At 36.8% G+C, this 22,145-nt stretch overlaps 1 protein-coding gene across 3 annotated transcripts in view; it reads right to left on the reverse strand.

The window, feature by feature from the left end:
- Positions 1 to 6,209: 6,209 nt before the first annotated feature.
- LOC136038595 (beta-1,4-glucuronyltransferase 1-like) overlaps positions 6,210 to 22,145 on the reverse strand; it is a 67,758-nt gene continuing 51,822 nt past the window's right edge. For all 3 annotated transcript variants that reach the window (XM_065721798.1, XM_065721799.1, XM_065721800.1), the window contains exons 3-4: positions 12,907 to 13,057; positions 6,210 to 6,475 (exon numbers count right to left, since the gene is read on the reverse strand). In XM_065721798.1, the coding sequence (XP_065577870.1) occupies positions 6,287 to 6,475; positions 12,907 to 13,057 (340 nt within the window). In that variant the 3' untranslated portion in view covers positions 6,210 to 6,286. The remainder of the gene's footprint in view (positions 6,476 to 12,906; positions 13,058 to 22,145) is intronic.

Raw genomic sequence — 22,145 nt, forward strand, 5'->3', positions numbered from 1 at the left:
GACAACTTATTTTTATATATATAGATAGTTTTTTTTTTTTACTTATGTCCTGGTCGTCATTTATACTCCCTGTGTCCCGGTGCTTTGTTGATTTGCTAATCGAACATTCCTTTTGTCCTGGTCGCTTTCTCTTTGAGTTTCGTCATTTATTTTTTTCTTTTTTAGTTCTTTTAGTTTTTACCTTTTTTAGTTTTTTTTAGTTTTTTAGATGAAAATTTTTTTTAGTTTTTTCCTTTTTTTCTTTTTAGTTTTTTATTGGTTTTTACCTTTATTTTAGCTTATTTTTCAGTTTTTTCCTTTTTTTTATTTTTTTTTTATTTTTTATTTTTTTTAGTTTTTTACCTTTTTTTAGTTTTTTTAGTTTTTTTAGTTTTTTAGCTTTTTTACTTTTTTTATTAGTTTTTTCAGTTTTTTTTTAGTTTTTTATTGGTTTTTAACTTTATTTTAGCTTATTTTTCAGTTTTTTCCTTTTTTTTTAGTTTTTAGTTTTTTTCGTTTTTTACCTTTTTTTAGTTTTTTTAGTTTTTTTAGTTTTTTAGCTTTTTTATTTTTTTGATTAGTTTTTAGTTTTTTTTGTAGTTTTTGCCTTTTTTTAGTTTTTTTAGTTTTTTAGCTTTTTTATTAGTTTTTAGTTTTTTTTGTAGTTTTTGCCTTTTTTTAGTTTTTTTAGTTTTTTAGCTTTTTTATTTTTTTTATTAGTTTTTAGTTTTTTTTGTAGTTTTTGCCTTTTTTAGTTTTTTCAGTTTTGACGTCACCTGATCCAGTTTTTTCAGGTGACGTCACCTGATCCATCCACAGACAATTCTTCGCTGTCCCATTGTCTGTGCATATAAATAGATTGTCACGTTTACTGACTCTTTAACATGCAACATATAATTGTCCATGGGAAAAACAATCCGTATTCAGATCTATACCTCATTATTCTAATGATGTGTCCCTGTGTCCCAGTCGTCATTTATATTCCCTGTGTCCCGGTCGTCATTTGTGTCCCGGTGTCCCAGTTTGTAATTTCTCTTTGAGTGTCCCGGTCGTCATTTATATTCCCTGTGTCCCGGTGTCCCGGTCGTCATTTGTGTCCTGGTGTCCCGGTCTGTAATTTCTATTCGAACAATCCCTGTGTCCCAATCGTCATTTATATATCCCGCCTGTGCCCCCAGCGTCCCCGTTGTAGTTGTGCCCCTGTGTCCCGGTCGTCATTTATATTCCCTGTGTCCCGGTCGTGATTTGTGTCCGGGTGTCCCAGTCTGTAATTTTTTCTTTGAGGTTCCCGGTCGTCATTTATATTCCCTCTATCTCGGTCGTCATTTGTGTCCCGGTCTGTAATTTCTCTTTGAGTGTTTTTTTCTTTTTAGTTTTTTTTTTTTTAGTTTTTTACCTTTTTTCTTTTTTCAGTTTTCTTTTTCTTCTTTATTTTTCAGCGTCACTATGAAGTACATTTCGCCGAACCTTTGTTTTTTTAATTTAAATCTGGTGGGCTTTGATGACCTTATCCGAGTCAAAATCCCAAACCCAATCATCATCGCTATTATTTTCAGTTTTGATATGTTTTGACTCTCGTTGTCCATGTTGATTTTCATCTAACTGCGCGGTTTTGTGTTCTTTAGCCGAAAGCCTGTTTTCTTGCTGTTCTTGTGATTCCTCGGCACGCTCTCTTTTCTTACTTTCTCTATCAGCCGCAAGCCTGTTTTCTTGCTGTTCTTGTGATTCCTCGGCACGCTTTCTTTTCTTACTATCTCTATCAGCAGCAAGTTTTTTGGCATAGACTCTTTGAGCAGCTTCCTCGGCTGTTGCCATTGTAGGTTCTTTAGTCATTTTACAATTAAATATTTTTCCGTGAACGAATGTCTTAAATACCTTTAATGACGTCACCGTCATAACAAAAATGACGACAACTAACTTCATGACGTCAGTCAACACACAAACATGGCGTCACCCGACAGACAGACCCACACATCCACAGACAACTTATTTTTATATATATAGATAGATGAGAGGTCACCCCCTCGTCAGTACCTCGCTCTTTACACTAAAGCTTAAATTCTGTCCCAGTTCATTAAGAATGAGCCCTGAATCACAAAAGCCGGAGAATAAATAGTTGAAATTACTAAAAATACTTTAGCGTAATGGGCGAGGTATTAGGAGGAGGTGAGCCCCTCATATACGTAATAATTTCTGTTCGTTTTAAGTTTTAATGCTGCTCCTTACTTCCAGTTGACAAAACTTTTTCATATTTATTTTTTCATTGTTATTATTTTTTTAATAATGCTGGAAAAACCTGCGCTCCCTTCATGGAAATTTGTGTTCCCCCATGACAAATTCCTCAATGGGAAGTTCTCCCAACATATCCCTCTCTTCTCAATACCTCCCCCCCAACCGAAAAATCCCCCTGAAAACGTCTGTACACTTCCCAATAACCATCACTATATGTAAGCACTGGTCAAAGTTTGTAACTTGTAGCCCCTTCCACGGGACTGTGGGGGAGTAAGTCGTCCCCAAAGACATATTTATAAGGTTTTTCGACTATGCTGAATAAAATGGCTATCTCAGAATTTTCATCCGTTAACTTTAGAAAAATAATTAGCATGGGAGGGGGCCTAGGTGCCCTCCAATTTTTTGGTCACTTAAAAAGGGTACTAGAGCTTTTTATTTCCGTTAGAATGAGCCCTCTCGTAAAAATCTAAGACCACCGGGTCGATACGATCACCCCTGGGGAAAAAAACAACAAAAAAACAAACAAATAAACACGCATCCGTGATCTGCCTTCTGGCAAAAAATACAAACCCTACATTTTTGTAGATAAGAGCTTGAAACTTCTACTAAAGGGTTTTCTAATGTGCTGAATGTGATGGTGTGATTTTCGTCAAGATTCTATTACTTTTAGGAGGCGTTTCCCCCTATTTTCTAAAATGAGGGAAATTTTCTCAGGCTCGTAACTTTTGATGGGCATAACTGATCTTGATGAAACTTATATATTTAATAAGATATAGCGGATCTGTATGTTTGATGTGTTAGGTACAATTATTCTGCATATTATGAAGTAAGAATTGTTTTCTAACTTCACCGTGTCTAAACACTTGATGTGCAAATATATAACCCAAATTATATATTTCCCATTTGTTGTGTCACTTCTGTTTGTCTTGTCTCACGCTAAGCTGAAAGAAATTAAAGGAAAATCCAGTTCTGCAATGTGTCAATGGATCAAGGCTATATCATACAAGTACCTTTCTTTGCCTTTATTTTATTTGTGTGTTGTAGTGAACCAAAAAATTATTAGATAGTAGCGGCTTTGATTTGATGTTAAACCGAATTAGCTCGCGGTGGAAATTCATTTATCAAACAGTGCGTGGTAACGAACTGTAGTAAGGAGCGATCCGGCTCAATAGTAACCAAAACTTCTAAAAAATTAAATTTTGATATCAATAGCTACATCAAAAGAATTGCATTTTAATGCTGATTTTAAATATATAAGTTTCATCAAGTTTAGTCTTAGCCATCAAAAGTTACGAGCCTGAGAAAATTTGCCTTATTTAGGAAAATAGGGGAAAACACCCCCTAAAATTCGTGGGATCTTAACGAAAATGACACCATCAGATTCAGCGTATCAGAGAACCCTACTGTAGAAGTTTCAAGCTCATATCTACAAAAATGTGGAATTTTGCATTTTTTGCCAGAAGACAAAATCACGGGTGCGTGTTTATTTGTTTGTTTGTTTTTTTCCCCAGGGGTCATCGTATCGACCAAGTGATCCTAGAATGTCGCAAGAGGGCTCATTCTAACGGAAATGAAAAGTTATAGTGCCCTTTTTAAGTGACCAAAAAAATTGGAGGGCATCTAGGCCCCCTCCCACGCTCATTTTTTTCCCAAAGTCAACGGATCAAAATTTTGAGATAGCCATTTTGTTTAGCATAGTCGAAAATCATAATAACTATGTTTTTGGGGATGACTTACTCCCCCACAGTCCCTGGGGGAGGGGTTGTAAGTTACAAACTTCAACCAGTGTTTACATATAATAATGGTTATTGGGAAGTGTACAGACGTTTTCAGGGGGATTTTTCTGGTTTTGGGGGTAGGGTTGAGGGAGGGGGCTATGTGGGAGGATCTTTCCTTGGAGAAATATGCCATGGGGGAAAAAAATTCAATGAAAAGGGCGCAGGACGAATCTGGTCACGTTAGAAAAAACGTTAAATTAAGAGCTTAATATACAATGCTGAGTGTTCGGAGCCTCTCTATTATGGAGTATAATTTGAAAATAACACAACTATACGAGCGATAAAACATATATACCACAACCATAACTCAACTAACGAAAATAAACGAACTAAGAGGTGGAAGGGGCCCAGAGAAAAAATATAATCCTTTTTTCAATTTTGAGCCTAACTTCCGCAAAGGAGTAATAATGTCAGAAGCCCCGAAATACCGAATTATTTTCTTTTCAAATGGTTCGTGGTAAGGAACTGTAGTAAGGGGCGACCCGGCTCAATAGTAAACGAAACTCTAAAAAACGGAATTTTGATGCTAAAAGATACATCAAAAGAATCGAATTTTTACGCTGATTCTAAATATTAAGTTTCAATTAATTTAGTCTTCGTCATCAAAAGTTACGAGCCTGAGAAAATTTGCCCTATTTTGGAAAAAAGGGGGAAACATCCCCTAAAAGTCATAGAATCTAACGAAAATCAAACTATCGCATTCGGTATATCAGAGAACTCTATAGCAAAAATTTCAAGCTCCTATCTAAAAAATGTGGAATTTTGTATTTTTTGCCAGAAGACAAATCACGGGTGCGTGTTTATTTGTTTGTTTGTTTTTTTTTTTTTTTTTTTTTCCAGGGGTCATCTTATCGACCAAGTGGTCCTAGAATGTCGCGAGATGGCTCATTCTAACGGAAATGAAAAGTTCTAGTGCCCTTTTTAAGTGACCAAAAAATTGGAGGGCAAATAGGCCCCCTCCCATGCTCATTTTTTCCAAAAGTCAACAGATTAAAATTTTAAGATTGCCATTTTATTCAGCATAGTCGAAAACCATAATAACTATGTCTTTGGGAATGAGTTACTCCCCCACAATCCCTGAGGGAGGGGCTGCAAGTTACAAACTTTGACCAGTGTTTACATATAGTAATGGTTATCGTGAAGTGTACAGACGTTTTCATGGGGATATTTTGGTTTGGGGGGTGGGGTTGACGGGAGAGGGCATTGTGGGAAGATCTTTCCTTTGAGGAATATGTCATGGGGGAAGAAAAATTCAATGAAAAGGGCGCAGGATTTTCTAGCATTACTATAAAAAACAAAATAAACATGAAAACGTTTTTTCAAATGAAAGTAAGGAATAGCATTGAAATTTAAAACGAACAGAGATTATTACGCATATGAGGGGTTCTAAAAATACTTTAGCATAAAGAGCGAGGTATTTAGGAGGAGATAAATACCTCGCTCTTTATGCTAAAATATTTTTAGTGATTTCAACTATTTATTCTACGGCCTTTTTGATTCAGGGGTCATTCTTAAAGAATTGGGACAAAACTTACGATTTAGTGTAAAGAGCGAGGTATTAACGAGGGTACAAACCCCCTCGTACACATAATAAAAATATAAGAATATAAAAGTTTGTTACGTAAGTTAATTCTTAAGTTACGTATATTTTTTACTAATAAAAACGTTCGTTGGATATTAAAAGTTCTAGTAGCCTTTTTAAGTAACCGAAAAATTGGAGGGCAGCTAGGCCTCCTTCCCCACCCCTTATTTCTCAAAATCGTCTGATCAAAACTAAGAGAAAGCCATTTAGCCAAAAAAAAATTAATATACTAATTTCATTTCAATAGTTTATGTGCGGAGAGCCAAAATCAAACATGCATTAATTCAAAAACGTTCAGAAATTAAATAAAAAAAGTAGTTTTTTTAACTGAAAGTAAGGAGCGACATTAAAACTTAAAACGAACAGAAATTACTCGGTATATGAAATGGGTTGTCCCCTTCCGCAGTCCCACGCTCTTTACGCTAAAGTTTTTAATTGTTTTAAAAAGTAGAATTGTGGCAAAGAGTCAAACTTTAGCGTAAAGAGCGAGGGACCGCGGAGGGGACAACCCATTTCATATACGGAGTAATTTCTGTTCGTTTTTCGTTTTAATGTCGCTCCTTACTTTCAGTTAAAAAAACTAGTTTTTTTTTATTTAATAACTATCTAGATCCCAATAATAAATCACTTAAAATTAGTTTTCGGCGATAAAATTTGTATTGCCTAGTCGAATAAAGTATATAAAACCAGTATTTAAGTTTTCCTACAGTTTCATTCACACTTTCATATCTAGCTTATATCGGGCTATTAGCTCTCTTTTAAAGTTAGTAAATAAGATTCTATTTTTCGTGTTCTCATTTTCTCGCCATCCGGGCCTTGTAGATCTTCTTTGAAGCCCCCAATGAATTAGAAAGATAGGTGAGAGGACGTAAAACTTCCACCCTGATAGGAACATCTCGTAAACCTAAAATTAAAAATATTTTGAGTTGTGCATAAAAAAAATGTGTTCAACAAATAATTTTTAAGAGCTAAAAGCAGAGCTTCAAAGGCATAAGCCTACTTGACAGCCTACCGGCATAAAAAATAAATGAAAGCCACCGTAGCCTATACTCTTTTTCGGGTATGGAAGAAAATGACTATATTCCCCAGCTCTCACTTCAAAGTCAGCTTATCCCCTCCCTCCTGAAAGAATAGCCCTCACACTTCTAGTTTGTCAATTTTCACGACAATTTTAGTCTTGGATTGATTTTTTACTCTCGAAATGCACCTTTTGTTCAAAATGAATATATTCTCAATATTTGTAATTTTCAAGCACAAAAAGGACCTCTAACTTGGACCCTATCCCAACTGAGCTAGCCTGCCACGGTTTTGAGGTTTCAAACATGTTTTCTATTTACATGATAAATAAATGAGTTTATTATGAACAAATTTGATCTACAAATTATAGGAAATTGTCTGTTACCGCATAGGATGTACTTGCAGTCAAAAACAGTTATATTTGTAGATGACACTTAGATGAGTTCACAAACACTCAGAGATGAATCAAAGGAGGGAAGGGTGTAGCCTGCCCCTGACGCTAGCTTTTTGCTGGCGTCGGCTCGTAGGCCACTTTTTGAAATGATCAAGTAAAACTTGAATTAATTAAGTTAAGCAAATTTAAAATTAAAGCAAATCAAAGCTAAATTAAAGCAATTTAATAGAATCAAACTATCTTAAAAACAAGGCGGTGAAGCAGCAGTTTGAGTACAATCCACATATAACATGGTGTTTATCCAAAGCTTTTATAAGAAGACATAAAGACATTTGCTTCGATGAAAGCACGTTAAGTTAAATATTAATCTACAAGATAAGACTGACTATGTGTTATGGAAATTGTATGTGTACTGTGTCACCAATAAAATGTTGTTACCTGGAATTTTAGAGTTTGTTTCTACTTTTTATTATACATGTTATGATTTGTATAAAAAAATATGTTAATGATAACATCACAATTAAATAAATATACAATAAATAAACGTGTTCTTTGGAAAAGTAAGATAGCTTTAAGCTTGTATGCAGAATAGGTTGTTGTTGACTAGAGGGTGTCAAATGTTATTCTTGTCCCGGGCACTCATAGGTCTAGATCCATCCCTGAAAACACCAAGGGCCTTACTCTTGTAAAGGCCTTAATGCTATCAAAAGACATAATTTCATTAATTAGTTCCTTCGAAGACTGTTTGCTTGTGTTTCCCTTATTCCAAAATTGTGTGCAACTTAATTTTTTATTTCAGGCAGCTCTACGAAAAATTGTGACAGCTTATTGGGTCTTATCTGGATTACCTTTTGAGGATAAATATTTTAGATAGTGGCAGTGTTGCAGTATAGATAGGGGGCTGCCCCTTTTCATCCCCCGCTCTATTCCAAAGTTTTACTTTTGTCCCAAATGCTTTAAAGTTTGTTGTTTTTTTTTTCCAATTGATTCTTGGTGTAGAGTTTATATTTGCTTTAAAAAAAAAATTCATTTTTAGTACCAATAGTTATCTTTTGGGAATTTTGTCCCCTCCCTTCCTTGTCCCCCATTAAGAACTCCACAAGGATTAAAATATATAAAGAAATGGCTCAACTGAAAGTCACCCCCATAAATACTGTGCGTGGGGATCATTTCAGCCTCTCACCATATTAGCAATATTTTTAGGTGGCTTGACACTTGTGGGGTGGTAATAATTTAAAAAAAGCAACAATAGTGGTTTATATGTTGAATTTTAGTTTAAGGTGAAAACATTTGTCTAGAATTGGATATCATAAATTTCAAGCCAGTGAGCTTTTTCAGTGAATTTTAATCCCTGCGAACTAGTTACATTTTGCAATACCTGGCAAAGGATTAAAGTTCATGACCTTGAGTAAAATTATTACGCAGTATTTCAGTAAGCGAGAGATAATCCTATGGTCATAATTATCAAATCATATAGACTCATTAATTATTTTTGGAAATTTTTACTTATAAGCGAGCAGAAGAGGGGAGGTTTTCTGTAGCAAGCGCTGTTGTACCTGCTGGGAGTGTGTCTCCCTTAAATTGCGGAGAATAGATAGCAGGAGCCTACGCTTCCCTCGCTTATTGGCATTTTGAGATTCTGAAATTTAGCCAACTACCATTCAGCTTTAGTGCGGTTAAGACGTGTTTTGCCCATGGTTATGTTTTTGACTCGGAATTGGATTAACAGACTATTTTCATGAAAATGGACTCTGATTCGGATACGGACTGCTTTGTTTATACCCGGGTTCTGAACTTTCTGCAGTATAATAATGAAAAAGGTGTCGAAGCTACAGTGATCTTAAAATTTGCGGTCGAATTCTTCGAGTCAAGTGATATTGCCAAATGGAAGAAAATCCTGTGGGATTCGTTGTCGAAATTGACCGAGCCCTATCCAAGGCGCACGGGTTCAAACGCATATTTGAATCATTTGAAAGACATGTTAGAACTTCTTCAAAATCAGAGTCCTTCTGAGGACATGCCCGTCTTTATTATCCGTTCCCCAGCCGAAGTTCCCTATATTCCAGCAGTTGCTTACTCCAGGATAGCTTCTAAGCTTAATGGAATTCAACAGACTCTTTCGCAAGTTAATGAGAAAATGTCAGCTTATGATCTGAATTTTCCCAGCCTCCCGAGCAGTGCTTCCGGTGGTGATATAAGCAAAGCCACTGTTATAATCACGAATGTACCACATGATATCGATAATGCATCTAAACGGAAGGAAAGAATTGACTGTATTTCTGGTCACGAGTGCATTGATAATGTGCAAGCCTCTGATGATAAATTGATTGTGAAGATCGATAGCATGGCCGCTGCTGACTTTTGCAAATCTGCGTGCTCGGTTTTTCGTGATTGTGAAGCAAAAATGGTGGAGAAAAAGTTTTTTGGTATCATGAAAGGCGTTGCACAAGATCTTGATCTTGCGCCTTTTAAGACTTGCAGGGGTGTTCGAGACGCTATGAGAATTGGGAGCTCAAATTGTGTGAAAATTACGTTCGAAGACGAAATTTCTCTTTCCTCGGCCCTTAAATCTGGACTGAAGATAGGCCATGAACTATTTCGAGTGCGAAAATATCGGCGAATTCCTAAGTGCTGTAGAAAACGTCAATCACCTTACCACCTTGCTGCAAAATGTCCCGATAAAAACTTCAAATGCTCACGGTGCTCTGGTCCCCATATGAACTCCAGTGACTCGCCTTGCAGTAACACCCCAAAGTGTGCAAATTGTAGTGAAGATCATGTTGCTTACAGTTTTCGTTGCTCCAAACTAAAGGCTCTTGCTAATTCCAAAGCTCCGAGACCTTCTCGCTTGCAATCATGAATGAGTATAAAGTCTCAGTTTGCTCTTTCAGCATCAATGGGACAAATGATAAAATGTTAAGCCTTGATGAGAAACTAGCTAATCATGATGTTGTTCTCTTACAAGAACACCTGCTCCCAAGTTGCAGTGTAAACTTTCTAAGGTGAAGTTTTCAACATGCTGTTTTCATCACGAATGCCCGACGTACCCGAGGCAGGCCTTCTGGCGGTCGTGCCTGTATAATTAAGCAATCTCTGCCTAGTTATTTGTCTCCTAGCTACTACCAATCCTCTGAACACTATCTTGCAATCCGACTTGCAGACGTGATCATAATCAACGGCTATTTGCCCCATGATAGAAGATCTGTTTCTTCCTTCTCCAGCTATGTGAATGCCTGCAATAAATTAAAGACTCTCATATCTGGTATTGAGCGTCTGGGATACAAGTGGGTGCTTATAGGCGACTTAAACTGTGACATCACCGTTTCCTCTACACGAAAGGAAGCGCTTTTTCAGTGTCTACCCTCAGTATTTAAGGTCCCAACGTAAGACCTCACTTTTACATATATCCACTGTAGTGGTTCTGTCTCAAATTTAGTCCTCTGTATCTACTATCATTCATTACAAACTTCAGCAGTATATGTTGATAAAGATGAGAGATATTATGATCATTTACCTCTGTATTTTGATATTATGGTTACTTCTGACATATACTCGAACCAACCCTCAATGTCACATAAGTGGTTTGAAAAACGTGATTGGTCTAGTGCGAACATGCCTCTTTACCTTGCTACACTTGGAGCTCTACTGGCCACCGTACGTGTCCCTTTCCATCTTCTTTGCACAAATGCGTACCCTATTAGACAATGCTCGTGCTTATTTGAATCGCTATTATCGTGACATTATCTTATGTATAAAGCAAGCTGAAGATGTGGCCATCCCGCTGATCCGTGTCAGGCGGAATACCCAAAAACCAATTTGGAAGTGTGATAAATTTGCTGAAAAAGTCAAGAATAAGGCCAAATTCTGGTTAAGAATCTGGTCTGCCTGTGGTCGACCTTTTCGGGGTACTGTATTTGATCTAAAACAAAAGACGAAACTCAAATATAAACGCCATCTTCGTGCCGTTCGTTACTCCGGGGAAACTTTTCCGAAAAGTAATAGTGAGTGGCGAAAAGTGATAAATTCTGCCAAGTTTCCGGATGCAAGTTCTAGTGATATTATATCTCGTCCATCTTGGATCGAACATTATTCAAAAATATTTTCGGAAGTTAATTATGCAGTGCATAAGCGTTTCTCGTGTTTGCTTGAAAAAAATTTGCCGTCACGTTTATGTCAGAGACATGTGATTCCAGTTGAAAAGTGGGCTATTGTTAAGGGTATTAAGGGTTTAAAATCAAAATCTTTGGATACTGATGGGATTAGTGTTTGAATCTTGTTCCGAATTCTTTTGGACTGGTATCTCATCTCCAACTGTTTTTTCAAATGTATTTGTGTAGTTCGTGTGTGCCCGACTCGTTCTTATGCGGTAGCGTTACGTCACTTCTAAAAAAAGGAAAAGATCCGGTTTCTTGTAGTTCTTATAGGCCCGTAACTTGTACTCTTAGCAATCTTTTTGAACACCTCCTACTACCTTATATCACTAAGCTTGCTCTAAATGATGATAATCAATTTGATTTTAGATCTGGGCTAGGCTGTCAGCATGCTCACTGTGCTTTGACTTCTTTATTAAAAGATGCCCATCGCACTCGTCGCGTACTTCATTTCGCAACCCTAGACTTGTCTAAAGCATTTGACAGTATTTGTCATACTCAAGCATGGAGAGCATTATGCCAGAGAGGAGTAAATCCGTCGGTAATTCACGTGCTTTGTTTTTGGTACTCCCATTCTGCACTTCGCCTTAAGTCATTAGATAATTCTTATCTTGCTCATATCCCTGTTCGTTGCGGTGTAAGACAAGGGGGAGTTCTTTCGCCGTATATTTTTAATGCTTGCATTGAAAATGTATTATCAAAAATGTCGACTACATGCCTACTAGGACCATCTGATATCTCATATCTGGCTTATACGGATGTCCTTCTTCTGATTAGTCAAACTGAGTGAGTCTGGTCTTGCCCGTTCAGTGATGTCAGTTACTTCTGCTTTCCGTGATATCGGCCTGTACCTAAATATTGACAAGTGCGAGTTTCTTGTTTTCAACGGTAATAATTGTTCAGAATTACTATACTGCGGTGGTTTTAGTATTCCTCGGGTTAAATCGTTTAGTTGGCTTGGTATAACAGTTTGCGATTCTATGAATGCTCTCCGGTCTCGTGCTGTCAAAGATATTAGTGATAACCTGAGGCTCGGTTACTCTAAGATTGTAGCAAATCGTGGACACTATAAGAGAAGAGCGCTAACTCGGCTTTACTCAAATTTTTGTGATCATTCTGTGCTCTTCTGTTCTGGTATTAGGCCACTTCTGTTGACTGGTGATCTAAAACGTATTCGCATAAACGTATAAACCGGTATTGCAAATATCTTTTATATCTACCTCGTTCTTACCGGAATACAAAACTGGTTAAAAAGTATTGTGCGAGAGATATTACTGGTGCTTTCGAAAAATTATCTGCGAAGCTAGCTATTGAAGCGCTTTATAGGCTAGGATGTTTTCATCGCCTTATCCGTCTTTTTTCTGTATGTGATTAAATTTGTTTCTTTTGCGTTACTTTTGCTGTTTTTCTTTTGTATTTTACTCCACTTAACCTCTGTTTTGTGAAGTGGGTGATAAATAAATTATTATTATTATTATTATTATATTGAAAGAAGTACTGTAGTTTTAAGGCTGAGTAATGAAGATGATACTATTGCAGAAAGGATATCCGAGGGAACACTTCAAAAGCAAAGAATGAAGAAACAATAATTTCCCTGTAAAAATTACGTCTTGCTTTTGGAGGATCAGGTCCAGACCCTTTCCTTAAGTCCTACATATATGTACTTGCCTGTATCTCACACTATAAAAGCAATTTAAATTAGTGCATTTTCTTAATTTCCAACAAATGAAAGTACCGGTAGATATGTATATGATTACCGGTAGATAATCTTACCTGTGTATTTCTTGTGAATCCATATCCAATAAAACGTTCATCGTGTGGTGGCACTACATCCAAAGAAACATAGAAAGGCTCATAAAAGAATTCGAAATCTGTCACTGGATGACTTATTACTATGTCGTTAGTGGTGTTCGACGAACGCCATCTAGAATTAAGGTAGTCGGCTTTAGTACAGAAAAATTTGATACCTGCGTTGTACACGAGGAATGTCCGAAATAGTCCCACCATAAAGCAACAATTCATCAGTGTAAATATTAAAAGAAGGAGTAAATGAGGCTGCAAAAACTATCCAAAGGCTAATACATATACAAAATTGAAATCTAATCGTGCCAAACCTTACCATAGTCGTTACCATACAGTGATCAACCATGCTCTACCTTTTGAAAAAAGCCAAGGTTTATTGCATTTTATATTTCTTGACTTTAAAATTCCTTCGACCTGCACTCTGTCAGTCCATTTTGTCCTTCAACTATGCAGCTGTTTATATTAGTCAACTATGCAGCTGTTAATATATTCAGTCAACTATGCAGCTGTTATTATATTCTGTCAACTATGCAGCTGTTATTATATTGCTGAATGCAGCTGTTTATATTAGAGTAAAGTAAACCATATTTCGTACTATAGTTCTGACAAGGTCTGAATTTTGAGAGTTAGCTGCTTGTCACTAAGGCGATTTTCAGATTGCCAGTCAGATTGTCACTAAGACTAAGTAAATTTTCCAGAGGAACTTAAATGGAGTCTTTTTTAAATGTACTAACACCACTTTTGTAAAAATCTTAATGCCCAAGCCACACCATAGTCACAACTGTCGAGAAAAAAGAGAAGCCTTGTTAATGGCATGGGATTTTTTTTTAGTTTCGTGCCACTCTTGTATTTCAGAAGCGGAAAATCCAAATTGTAAAAATTTGGCTTTAAAATTTTGCACCAGTGTCAATCTTTTTCACTTTTCTCTACTAATGCTGTGTCTCCTTAACTTCTTTCGGAATTCTGTTACAGATAAAAAAATTACTATTCAAGGCTTTTATTTTTTCCAGTTTTAAAAAATTTTACCTTAAATCTCAACTCTGAATCGGCAATCAAAGATTTTGTGATTGAAAGTTAAACAATATTCAACTCTAAAAACTACGAACGACGTTCATCATTGGCGATGTAGTCATGCGTAGGTTTGATTTTATTGACAAATATGACTATAATGTGGCTTGTGCATAAAATTGGTGTATCAAATATAAAAAACCCCAAGTGAGTAAGTGTTGATTCTAGTCAATGACAGGAGTTACGAATACAGTTTCCACCTGTAGTAGGAAAGTGCTATTTTAGCATTATTTCATTATATATAACCCTGAGGCCCGTACTCAGCGTTACTAAAATAGCATGAAAATGTTATTTTAACACTATTACAGTCAATTTTTTTACAATGGTATCGAAAATCACTGTGTAGTGCGCAAATTTTGGCAATTTTAAAACTTTAGAGTCTACCCATGGTGGCAACCCTGGTTACAAACAGTCAGTTACAATTTAAGTGTGAAAGAAAAGAATAGCTGCAAATGAAAGAATAAACGACTAAAATATTCTGCATTACTGCTTATTCCCTCTTGATTTGTAGGAATATTTCTGGTATGCACTGTTATTATGAAAGTAAAGAGTAACATTAAACCCCAAAATCAGCAGAATTTGTTCTGTATAGGAGGTGAGCTTCCCCTTCCTCATTTCCAACCTCCCCTCGCGGTCGAAGAAACTTATTCAATTAAAGTCGAAGGTCCACGCTATGCATCTTTGCATCGTTTGACTAATTCCATTTTAAAGGGGAAACTACTTTTCATATAGTACGTTTTCTAATAATGTACTATATAGTACATTCAATATAGTACATTTTCTAATTTAAGGAAATTATGATGTAAATTGTCAATCTTATCGTTCCATTATAACTTTCACGTGCTAAAATCTTCCGCTGCTCAAGTCATTGAAATTTTATATACGAGACAGAATCTATGCAACAGTCGTCCGTAATTTTGTGTTTATTCACAGGCATGACTATTTAAGCTTGTATCTTTTCTAATTTAAAGAAATTACTTTGTAAATTGTCATTCTGATCGGTTCCTTAACTTTTGCACGTTGAAGTCTTGCACTGTTCAAGTCCAGAAAATATTACACAGGACACATAATCTAAATAACAGTCGTTCGTAATTTTGTGTTTATTCACCAGCTTGACTATTTAAGCTTCTATCTTTTCTAATCTAAAGGAATTATGCAAAAATTGTCATTCTGATCGGTTCATCATAACTTTTACGTGTTGCAGTCTTGCACTGCTCAAGTCCAGGAATTTTTACATAGGACACAGATTTGACGTAATAGCCGTCCTTAATTTTGTGTTTATTCACAAGCGTGACTATTTAAGCTATTATCTTTTCTAGTTCAAAGAAATTATGTTGTAAATTGCCGTTATGATCTCATTCTTATGCTGTAAATTGTCATTCTAAATTGCCGATACGTTCACTTTAAGCACGTTAGACTGCTTAAAGCAGGTACTCCGCGCCAGAACATGACAGGATGGAATGATGGAATAGAACCACGCTCTTATAATATTGGTTTTCTGAACTTAAGGTAATGGTTAACAGAGGCATCTTGTAAAGAAAAAACCTCATGCAATGAGGCAGCAATCCCTCAAATATGACATCATATCAAGGAAAAGCAGCTTTTAAAAACATACATGTTATAATTTCTCGCCAAATGATATTTGTGTTACACAACTTTACATATTAAGATGAAGTTTTTTTTAAACTTCGCAACACCCCCACCCCCAAGCCCCCCACGCACGTAAGTCGTTACGCGCCGTATTAGTTACGTGCCATTGTAGTTGTGTCGCTGTGTCCCACCTGTGGTTATAGATAGATTTATATATATTTTTAACTACGTAAAACTTGCGAATATACAAAAATAGCTGTTGGTGGGGGTGCTTCACCACCACCCAAAGCCCCCCGCGCGCGTAAGTCGTTACATGCCATATTAGTTACGCGCCATTGTAATTGTGTCCCTGTGTCCCACCTGTGAATATAGATAGATATATATATGTTTTTAACTATATAAAACTTGCGAATATACAATATTCTTCGCTGTCCCATTGTCTGTGCATATAAATATATTGTCAGGTTTACCGACTCTTGAACATCCAACATATAATTGTCCATGGGAAAACAATCCGTATTCAGATCTACACCGCATTTTTCTAATGATTGCCCTTGGGCTTTGTTGATGGTAATTGCTAATCGAATATTCCCTGTGTCCTCGTCGTCATTTATATATCCCCCATGAGCCCTTCTGGCGTTCCCGTTGTAGTTGTGTCCCTGTGTCCCGGTCGTCATTTATATTCCCTGTGTCCCGGTCGTCATTTGTGTCCCGGTGTCTCGGTCTGTAATTTCTCTTTGAGTGTCCCGGTCGTCATTTATATTCCCTGTGTCCTGCTTGTCATTTGTGTCCCGGTGTCCCGGTCTGTAATTTCTCTTTGAGTGTCCCGGTCGTCATTTATATTCCTTGTGTCCCGGTGTCCCGATCTGTAACAAACGACAATAGATCAATTGTGTTGTAACTTTGTTCACGATCCCCTTCTACACATGTAGACATAGAACCAGTACGATTAGATGAAGGCATTCCCAAATGCTTGAGAAGTTTGTTTGCAATAAATAAGCACAAATCTTCAATCATAACTAAAGTGCAGTTATAAATTTTTCTGTTGTAAAGTCTAAGGTCATATCTGACCTTTTTAGCCGTTTTCTTATCCATTTCTTTGTTAGTGGCTGGATTTATCAATTTAATATTAAAGTGGTAGCCGTCGGCTCCATCCCAAAAAATGATAGGATATTGTAGGGTACCGTTACATCGATGAGTTTAAGCAATTCTTGTCAAATGATTGTTTCACCTATAAAGAATAATATCTCGCGGTAAGAACTGATAACCGACCATAATGATTGTCACTTCGTTGATAGTTGCGTATCAGTAGGTGCCAATTCGATTGCTGTTTTGGACAGAAGTGCTAAATTATTATTTTTGTGGAAAATATGTTACAAATGGGAAGCGATAGTCCTTTCAACGTCGTTTTTTTTTTTTATCATCGGTATCACTTTCAAGTTGTTTGGTTTGTTTTACCTTGGCTTGTCTTTCGTCACTATGAAATACATATCGCCGAACCTTTGTTTCTTTAACCAGAATCTGGTAGGCATTGATGACCTTATCCAAGTCAAAATCCCAAACCCAATCATCATCGCTATCATTTTCAGTTTTGATAGGTTTTGACTCTCGCTGTCCAGGTTGATTTTCATCTAACTACGCGGTTTTGCGTTCTTTAGCCGCAAGCCATTTGGCATTAACTCTTTGAGCAGCTTCCTCGGCTGTTTCTTCTGCCATTGCAGGATTTTTACTAAAATTTCTCTTTAAATTAACTCTTTGAACAGCTTCCTTGGCTGTTTCTTCTGTCATATTAGGATCCAATACTAAAAATTTCTCTTTGAAAGGCCTTCTTATATACTGATAATGACGTCATATACAGTCAAAAAATATGACGTCAGTCAACAAACAACTTCATGACGGCATAATGCTCAATAATGACGTCAGTCGACAAACATGACGTCAGTCCACAGTCGACAAACATGACGTCAGTACACAAACAACTTCTCTATCTATCTATCTATCTATCTATCTTCTATATATATAAAAATAAGTTGTCTGTGTGTGTGTGTGTGTGTCTGTCGAGTGACGTCATATGTGTGTGTCGAGTGACGAAATTACAGACCGGGAAATCGGGACACAAATGACGGCTGGGACACCGGGACATAAGGAATATAAATCACGACCGGGAAACTCAAAGAGAAAGCGACCGGGAAACAAGGAATGTTCGATTAGCAATCACCATCAACAAAGCACCGGGACACAAATGACGACCGGGACACAGAGAATATAAATGACGACCAGGACATACGTAAAAAAACTAAAAAAAACTAAAAAAAGGTAAAAAATACAAAAAAACTAAAAAGAAAAAAAACTAAAACCTAATAAAAAACTAAAAAGACTAAAAAAGAAAAAAAAGAAAAAAATTGAAAAATAAAGGAGAAAAACAAAACTAAAAAAAGGAAAGTAAAAATAAAAAAAAATAAAAAGGTAAAAACTACAAAAAAAAACTAAAAAGAAAAAAGAAAAAAACTAAAAAACTAAAAAAAAAGTAAAAACCGAAAAAAACTAAACAGAAAAAAGGGGAAAAACACAAAAATTTATCTCATCAAATACAAATTCAAAAACGAATGTATATACAGACCGCAACACCGGGACACAAATGACGACCGGGACACAGGGAATATAAATGACGACCGAGACACAGGGACACAACTGCAACGGGGACTCCGGGGGGCACAGGGGTTATATAAATGACGAGGGGGACACAGGGAATGTTCGTGTGTCGACTGACGTCATGTTTGTCGACTGACGAAATTACAAACCGGGACATCAGGACACAAATGACGACCGGGACACCGGGACATAGGAAATAGCATAGGGGGATGTATAAATGACGACGGGGACACAGGGAATGTTTGATTAGCAATCACCATCAACAAAGCTCAAGGGAAATCATTAGAATCATGAGGTATAACTAAAAAAAAACTAAAAAAAAAGGTAAAAAACTCAAGACTAAAAAAAGACCAATTCAGAAACGAATGTATGTACAGACCGGGACACCGGGACACAAATGACGACCGGGACACCAGGACACAACGCATATAAATGACAACCAGGACACTCAAAGAGAAATCACAGACCGAGACACCGGGACACAAATGACGACCGGGAAACAGGGAATATAAATGACGACCGGGACACAGGGACACAAATACAAAGTTTGAAAAAAAACTTCATGGTCAAAATAATATTGTTGATTTCGCGGACGTCTTTATTCTTGGCTGCCAAAATTGCTGATTCACTGAGCCATTTATGATTTTTATAATTGGTTAGAATATTCGGAAAAGCTTTTCCAACCAATTCATTTTTGGACGTCACTAAATTATAGAATGCAGCGGGCAGTTTAAACGTCCTTAAATTGAGTCTACTGGGAGCTTTCCGTTTCCAATTGCTAGCAACTGATCTGAAAATATTTCACCAGAGTCATCGTTTTGCAATCGGACACGCATATTTATAGTTAATTTTACTGTCTTTATGTGTGCCCATAAATTAGAATAAAATGTGCCCATTCATTTCGTCCGCAGGGGTTGATCTAGGTATTATAGATAATGTTTGCCTGAAATCTTCCGCAAGGAATATTAATGTGCTGCCTAAGGGTTTCAAATGTCCTCGCAAATCTCGTAATGATTGCTCCAGAGCCTCGAGCAATTTTTTGTGTGCCATTGTGCAATCGTCCCTAATAATAAGTGTGCATTACTGCAATACTCTACCCATCCCAGATGATTGGAAAATATTCCACGTGGGAGTTTCTGTAAAATGCAAATTCAGAGGCAATTTCAAAACGGAATGAGCAGTTCTTCCACAAGGCAGCAATGTTGCGGCCATTCTGGCCGACGCAATTGCCAACGCTATGTCATTTTTGATCGAATTATTCCAGAATCAATTTTATCACAAACGTTTTACCAGTATCTCCTGGCGCATCCAAAAAGAAGATTTCTCCAACGTTGTTATCTACACAATACATTATCTTATCATAAATGTCTTTTCAATCAGACGTTAACTTAGAAATACTATTTTGTACATACGACAATAGATCGTTCGTGTTGTAACTTTGTTCACGAGCCAATTCTACACATGTCGAAACAGCAGCGTTGCGATTAGGTGAAGGCATTCCCCAATCCTCAAGAGCTTTGTTTGCCATATATACGCATAAATCTTCATTAATAACTGAAGTGAAGTTATAAATTTCTGATGTAAAATCAAAGGTCATATCTGATGTTTCGAACCGTTTTTGATGGAGTATATCCTCGCCCATTTTCGATTTATATTTCTCTCATAACTCTCTAGGAGCTGAAGGAGAGCAAATTGTTAGTATGATTCAAAACAATGCACGAGTCTGACTTGGAGTTGACGTTTCGCACGCGTCATTGATGCACTTATCCCAGTGTTGGTCATTCTCCGATAAAATCAGAGCTTGGAATGCACTACGGTAAGTGTCATGTATAGTACCGTACACAGTTCTCAAATACTCAAAAGACGTCGGACCGGGAACATTCACCAAAAGCAGGTGGAGAAAGAAGTATTCATGTTGATTGGGGTGAAGGGTTGTGAGTCTTCTTATCATGGTATCTTTGAAGATGTTAGGTTGGCCGTTGACTGATTTACCCTGTTTTCGATGTTCAAATGATTCCTTTTTAGCATTCCACGTGTAATACAAAGGTACTTCAGTATACAGCAGTTTTTATGCAAAAGAATAATTTTGAGATAACGAAAAGAAAGCAGTTAACGTTGTATACGGTGGATTCAGGGCTCTTTGTTGCACGTTGGATTCCAAAAAATAAAAACGTTGTCCATTCTGTAAATGTACCGCTAAGTGAAAAACAGCTGAGCTTCGTTCATGTATCGGAAATGAAAAAATTCGCCAAACAGCTTCATTACTGCTTATGTATCTTCCAGCGTGATATTGTACGATTTCATCGATATCACTGATTTTGGACTGCAATAAAAACTGCCATGTCGCTGCCTTTGTTGACTTTGATGAGCCCTTGTGTTGGGTTGTTGCCTCTGAATTATTTGTCTTTATTATTTTTTCTATTGTTTGGTAAATGACGACTTATTTTTTGGTAAATTATACTTATTGACGACATGACTGCCTGTCCATGGATTATTCTTTATGGTTGATTGTGTTTGGCTATGCTGTTTGACCTATGTGATTGTATGGATGAGTAGGGTTAAGGCCTCATTCAAGTGCTGGTCTATATTAATCACTAATTTAGAAAAACAGTCTTCCTTTTCTCCTGCTGTCTCTTTTTTTTTCTTTTTATGTGTTTGTGCTGTTGCATTGGTGATTTCTCTTTTCATGATATGTATTTTATTGCCTTTACAGAGTTACAGTATTCAACGTTTATGTGTGCATTAAATGTTTTTGATAATAAAGGTGAATATGGGACAACCTACTGGTTATCTACTTCGATGGTGGTACCGTTATGGTTCTTTATTATTGCTGTTTTACCGCCATTTTCAGTAGATCTTCTTCTATATAGTAGGTAACCATCATTGCCGGTCATTGTGTTGGGTACTAAAAGTCGAGGATATTACTTTGTGCACCTTCCTTTGGCCATGCATGGTGATTTTTCATTCAGTGCAACACAAGGTCCATGTATCATATTTTTTACCACAATATCATATAAGCCCTTATCGACATTTTTATCAGGTATTTAAGCGGAAATCACATCGTCAGTTTCATTAGAAGTCATTTTATCATGTAGCCATATTAAAATATGTGCAATTTTAGTCATTGAGACGAATCATTAGTCTATAGGAATAATAATTCATTGCACTGCATTTCTTATCAGTTTGTTTGTTAGTGGATGGATCTATCAATTTATAATTAAAGTGATAGCCGTCGGCTCCATCCTAAAAAATAATAGGATATTGTAGGGCATCGTAGCATCGATGAGTTTCAGCAATTCTTTCCAACTGAGCATTTTGCTTATGAAGAATAATATCTCGAGGTAAAAACTGATCACCGACCATAACGATTGCCACTTCGTCGATAGTAACTTAGAAATAGTCGTTTGCCTAATTTACCATCTGGGGGGAAGTGGGGGCCCTTTAATTAAAAAAAATAGAAAAAAATGAAGTATTTTTAACTTACGAACGGTTGATTAGATCTTAATGAAATTTGATGTTTGGAAGGATATCGCGTCTCAAAGTTGTTATTTCAAATCTCGACCGGATCTGGTGACATTGGGAGGGAGTTGGGAGGGGGAAGTCTAAAATCTTGGAAAACACTTAGAGTGGAGGGATTGGGATGAAACTTGGTGGGAAAAATAAGCACAAGTCCTAGATGCATGATTAACATAACCAAAACGGATCCACTCTCTTTGGGGTAGTTGGGGGGGGGGGGGTTAATTCTGAAAAATTAGAAAACATGAGGTATTTTTTACTTACGAACAGGTGATCGGATCTCAATGAAATTTTATATTTAGAAGGATATCGTGTCTTAAAGCTCTTATTTTCAATCCCGACCGGATCTGGTAACATTGGGGGGAGTTTGGGGTGGGGAACCT

Source organism: Artemia franciscana, chromosome 18, assembly GCF_032884065.1.
Source record: "Artemia franciscana chromosome 18, ASM3288406v1, whole genome shotgun sequence".
Classification (NCBI taxonomy): domain Eukaryota; kingdom Metazoa; phylum Arthropoda; class Branchiopoda; order Anostraca; family Artemiidae; genus Artemia; species Artemia franciscana.